General features: G+C 44.2%; 1 protein-coding gene across 1 annotated transcript; it reads left to right on the top strand.

Moving 5' to 3' along the window:
* Nucleotides 1–220: 220 nt before the first annotated feature.
* On the top strand, nucleotides 221–5,287 carry LOC147032242 (ubiquitin carboxyl-terminal hydrolase 50-like). Its single transcript, XM_085858345.1, has 5 exons — nucleotides 221–336; nucleotides 1,640–1,767; nucleotides 4,064–4,199; nucleotides 4,406–4,569; nucleotides 5,192–5,287. Exons 2-5 carry the CDS (start codon nucleotides 1,693–1,695, stop codon nucleotides 5,228–5,230), a joined length of 414 nt encoding a protein of 137 aa, XP_085714471.1. The 5' UTR covers nucleotides 221–336; nucleotides 1,640–1,692; the 3' UTR covers nucleotides 5,231–5,287.
* The last annotated feature ends 384 nt before the right edge of the window (nucleotides 5,288–5,671 follow it).

Genomic DNA, 5,671 nt, shown 5'->3' with positions numbered 1-5,671 from the left:
GAAACGATGTTGGATCTTCCAATGTCGATCCTGCTTCTCCGAACCAAACAGAAGATACACCTGGATCAACACCGCAAGGTGTCCGGGAGGGAGAACCAACCACGCCCACCCCAGCACAACAGACCACGCCCACGCCAGCACAAGAGACCACGCCCACCCCAGCACAACAGGCCACGCCCACCCCAGCACAACAGACCACGCCCACCCCAGCACAAGAGACCACGCCCACCCCAACACAACAGACCACGCCCCCCAACACGTCATCACCGTGTCCTCCTCCTCCTCCTCCTCCATCTCCATCATCGCTTGATAACCTCAGACCATCTTCATCCAAAAGTACAAACACCCTTTCTCTCCCTCTCTCCATATAAAACTGTGTTGATAATTACTTTTTCACTCGAGTCGTGAATCTCCTGAATATTTCCTCCATTTTCTGGATGTCGAGAGGTGAATCAAGACTTGTTTAACCCTCTTCATGATCCTGGAACCTCCTTGGTGAGGAAAACGATGGATGTTTAACACAACGTGTCTCCAGTGTGGACTCGAACTGGTTGATAGTAGTTTGATTGATGACGTTTCCCGGTAGTTCGTCTCCACCACAACTACCAACAATCTACTAGGTGTTTGTTCTTCTTTCCGCCTCCTCCGGTATCACAGGGGAAGGTTTGTTGCTCCTGTGGGGTTTGTTTCTCCAATCCGAGACCCCAATTTGTGTGTTTTACCACAGAGTTTCTTCCACCCCGAGGAGAACGAAACCTCCATCTTGAAAAAGAAGAGATAATTCTTCCTTCTCTCTCAACACTCCCAATCTCTGGACTGTATCAATGTCTGAGCTTTATCTCGGAGCCGACAGGGACTTTGGGAATTAAATTTTACATCAACAATGGGAATACAAAGTGGGCTGTGGTGACATGGGGGTTTTCTGACCTTGACCTATTTTTAAGTTCGTGACACAATTATCAACATTTAAACATGTTTCACAAAACCTCGATTTAGGTTTGTCTGTTCAGAACGAAATTGCCTTCCCCAGATCGCCTCGACTCCACAAGGAGTCACATTTACATTTAATTTACATCGTGTCGCTCCGGGTTGAAGGTCAAGTTCACATGGTGGTCTTAAAAAAATTAACTTGTTTGTTTGTCATCGCTCAATTTTGAGAATGCGGAATCACTAAGACCACTTGGCCTTCCAAGATATTCTCACATCATCACAGTGTACCTGCACTGAAGTTGTACACCTGGTCTTTGATTTGTGTCCTTGACCTACTTTTTTGCATTGTGACCTAATTAATGAAAAACACCTTTTTGATCAGAACTTGAATAATTTTCCTCCGATTTTAATAATGTTAAGTTTCATGTGTGGATTGTCGATGGAGACACGTTTTATTCTTTTACACTCCATCCATAAATGTTGAAGGCCAAGGTCATGTGGTGGTCACAAAAATATGGCCGTCACTGGATCAAGGGAAAGTTGTGCTGCAGATATGAAGTTTAAATTGATGATGGGTTCGACCACAACACGTGAAAATCAGTGTTCCACACCCACCGGGACCGTCAATGTTATCCTGGCAATGGAAAACTTCTCTGAACCATTTTTTTTCCACTTAATGTTTGCCTGAAACAGTTGTTGATATCCGCAGGTAACGGTCAAGATGTGTGTAATGATAACGAAGAACCTGCTGGGAAAGAAAACATGCAGATCCAAGGTGCCTGTGATGTATGTGATGAGCCAGGTGACAATATGAAGATCATGGTGGACGTGCCAAAGGTAATTGATGATTATGTTATCGTGAAAATCAAGATAACAGTTTGAATTTCAATGTTAACAGTTTCAAACTTGTCTCCCTCCTCTAAAAGCTGGTGGTGTCTTGTTACATCTGTATCTGGTGGATGCTCCCCCTCCATCCCTTTCCTCACTTCAAATGTCACCACAGCTCTCTCTGCTTGTGAGAAGGCTGAATGCCTCAATTCTGTGTTTGCTTCCAAATTTTGCATCTCCAGCCCCTCACACTCGGTACCCATGCTTCCCTGTCGTCCCCAACTGCTTGTACTCTGTGTCTTTTGCATCTGAGAAGGTGGAGAAGGTTGTTCAACCCTCGACTCTGGCTCTGCAATGGGACCCAATGGCATCATCTCATGTGTCCTAAAATCCTGCTCTGCTGCTCTTCCCCCATCCTCTATCTGCCATTTTCACCATATCATTTACTCTGGGTCATCTTTCATCGTCTTCGAAATCCACCAACATCACTGCATTCCATAAAAAAAGGTGGAAAAACTGATCCCCTTAACTACAGACCTCTCATCTTACTTCTCATCACCATCAACGTCATGGAATCCACAATCTCAGTTGATATGAAATACTTTCTTTTCTCCAACAACCTCATCATCACAAATTTGTTGCAGATGAGGTCACTTCACCTTAGACTTGCTGATTTTACTCTTCCAACAATGGACAGAGACCCTCAATCTCAGACATGAGATCAGGGCCGTCTCTCTGGACAAATCTTGTGCTTTTAATACAGTCTGGCATCCTGCCTTACTTTCCAAACTGTCTTCCTCTGGCATCCAAGGACAACTCCACACATGGCTTAGTGACTTTCTCTGCTCTTGGAGCCAAGGTGTGGCTCTTCCCGGAATCCTTTTATCTCCTCTCCCTGTCAAGACTGGAGTTCCCCAAGCCAGTGTTCAGGGTCCAGTCCTATTCCTGATCTTCTTTATTGGTCTGAAGCTTGAATGACTCTCTTGAAAATGTTCGTTGTTTGTTTTCTGTTGAGTCCACCCTCTGCCGTGACATCCCTCATCCTTCAGACAGGCAAGCTGCAACCTCTTCAATCCCTTCAGACCATGAGAAAATTACAAACTGGTCAAACACTTGACTCTGGCTTGACTTGTGTGGTCCAGTGTTTGGCCAATACTCTGGATGTGCTGGCCTACTTTATTGGAATATTTCTTAAAATCCTGACAATTCTCACACTCTCTCCATCTCTTTCAGAAAGGACTGTCTGGCAATCCAACCCCCCTCCCCTTATCTGCTTTCTTAACAATCATCTTGAAGAAGTTTGGTCATTCAAACTCCTGGGTCTCACGATCAGCCATGATCTTTCTTGGGCAAACCACATTTCAAAGTTGGGGTGCAAAGCAAGCTGCCGACTGGGCATCCTCCGTCGTCGAAAGTCCTTCCTTCCACAGCTTAATGGAGTAATGCTCTCTCCTCTGGCTGTTCCCCTGCCGCAGACCTTGCTCACCTTGACACGGGAGATCCCAAGGTCTTCAAGGTTATTGGAATCTCCCACGATAAAGCAGAGTGTCACGGTCTATCACCACGCCATCACACACAGGTCATTGGTCTCTCTTTCTCTCTTTCTCTCTCTCTCTCTCTCTCTCTCTCTCTCTCTCTCTCTCTCTCTCTCTCTCTCTCTCTCTCTCTCTCTCTCTCTCTCTCTCTCTCTCTCTCTCTCTCTCTCACATATACCGTGTCCTCACTGGTCTTGCACCCTCTGCTCCTTCAGTGCTTTGTCCCTCAAGGATTCTGCAGGGCAAACACAGTCCATTAAACCACCAACCCCATTCTGATTAAATTCCCCACATTCCAGGATCACTGCTCACCACCACTCATTTGTGCCTCTTTTCTCCCACCTCAAGAACCAACTTCCACATTATATTCAATCTTCCCACCACGTCTTAAGGACAGCTGTTCACCACCATTTCAGATCATCCCCAATTCAAAACCATGATCTTTTCTACCCTCTCGAACACACCACAATCCTTCGTTCTTCGAAATTTCCTCAATTCTTCGTCCTCTCATCTGTTCCTTTTGTCCTTCTGTGTCCTGATCCGTTCATTGTACTAATTCTACTCCTGCACGAGCCTTGATTATGTATTCACAAAAATGAATTCTCTTTGCTGACAGCCATACAACATGTAGAATGTGTTGGGAATAGACAAGAAAACAATTGTCAGAGGAAGGACAATGAAGTTTGTGCTTGTGTTGGGAATGAGGACAATAAATGGATAATGTCACTCCACTCAACCTTCTTTCTATCCTCCCTCTCTCTGCATTACAGCATCAATCCATGAAAGATGACACCTTCCGTTATCCCGTCGGTTTCATTGGCCTGAAAAATCCGTTCCTGTTGTGCTACTTGAATTGTGTGGTCCAGTGTTTGGCCAATACCCCGGATGTGCTGGCCTACTTTATTGGTAAGTTCATCACCAAGCAGGGTCTTGCCCTTGTTTCTCTTCACAACAATGTGGAGTTTGAAATGTATTTGAGTGGAGATTGGTATTTTTCATCAATGATCCCAGTGACACAGCAACCCCAGCACAACAGCAAGGTCTGAACAAGATCAGGAAACCTCGTTGTCTGCTCTTCCTTTCACTGTGTTCTTTTGTCATACCTCCGGCAGGAATGAACTTTGACAGTGATGACTTTGGAAACCTAACAACGTTCTTCAGTCAACTCCTCACGGCCATTTGGAACAAGGACAAGTTCTCTGTTAATGGTAAAGTCCTGAAATTGTTCACCAACAAGAAAAAGACGGACTACTTTGTTAATCCAGTGTACTTTATGGTGAGCTCGGAATCCTTTTGTTTTTTCATTAACTTTCACCGACAAGTTATCTTTTTACCTTCACCAAAGTGGAGGGTATTGCATTTGGTTCCATGTGTTTGTTTCTTTGAAACTTTGCAAAAAAATTTTTTGCCAAGTATGTTGGTCGGCAGTGTTTATCTGTTTGTCTATCTGTCTGTCTGTCTGTCTGTGTCTCACACGATTTTTGGCCACAGTTTTCAGGCAATCATTCTGAATTTTTTGGTGAATAAGTGACCGACCAAAAAGAGCAATGCACAATTTTAATGAAGATCTGAATCCTAATATGGATCCGGATACGAGAATTTTTCAAGTGATTCTTCAGCATTCAGAGATAGGGCCAAAAACGATATGTAGCATGAATGATATCTCAAGTTAAGGACGGATTCGGTCGAAACTTGGTGGACACATTGGGTGTGTGACGAGGATGAAGAGTCTTGATTTTGGTTCAGGTCGGTATCCAGATCTGGGCTATCCGTGGGATACAAAACGGAAACTCTTTAGCCTGGCGGAGGTCTGCGCTCTGTGGAGTGCCATTTCATTTTGACAAGTGTCGCTCTGTGAGTGATTTTTCATTTGTTCGTTTGTCTGTTTCTCTGCACAGAATGTGCTAACGTTGGCCACCATCACCACCTCGTGGTAGCCAGTCGGACACATTATCTTTTTGTCAACCAAGTGCAACGAGAAAGTGTGTGCAATTATAATGTGAGTTCGTCTATAAAGTATGTACAATTGGAATGTGAGAACGTCCACAGAATACATACCATAAAACCACACGGAACAAGTCTGGACGAGGGTTTGCAATCTTTCCTTGTTCTCGATATTCATTGTGAGTAGATTAAAAGTTCCAAATTTAAACCTGATTCATACAGATTAATGTACAAAACATGGCATTGATTAAAATATTACTTATTCCATCAACAATTATAAGCTCCACCTGTTCAACAGCTTGTGTCCATTCAATCCCTTGTTCATAACAGGAGGCGATGTGCAAGGTGGCCCCGGACTTCAATGATGGGGAGCAGCATGATGCCCAAGAATGTCTGATGGTCATTCTTGATAAACTCCATGAAGAACTGAACCA

Source organism: Eptatretus burgeri, chromosome 2 (assembly GCF_056783735.1).
Source record: "Eptatretus burgeri isolate ZD-2024b chromosome 2, Ebu_testis_v1, whole genome shotgun sequence".
NCBI classification, from domain to species: domain Eukaryota; kingdom Metazoa; phylum Chordata; class Myxini; order Myxiniformes; family Myxinidae; genus Eptatretus; species Eptatretus burgeri.
The sequence above is the reverse complement of the archived record's forward strand: the minus strand, read 5'-3'. Positions and strand labels throughout refer to the sequence as shown.

Excerpts from the sequence above, each read along its gene's own strand:
- LOC147032242 (XM_085858345.1), top strand. The coding sequence starts at position 1,693 with ATGCAGATCCAAGGTGCCTGTGATGTATGTGATGAGCCAGGTGACAAT. Across the intron at positions 4,200-4,405 it reads TGTGCTGGCCTACTTTATTG|GAATGAACTTTGACAGTGAT; the intron begins GTAAGTTCATCA and ends TACCTCCGGCAG. Across the intron at positions 4,570-5,191 it reads TTAATCCAGTGTACTTTATG|AATGTGCTAACGTTGGCCAC; the intron begins GTGAGCTCGGAA and ends TTCTCTGCACAG.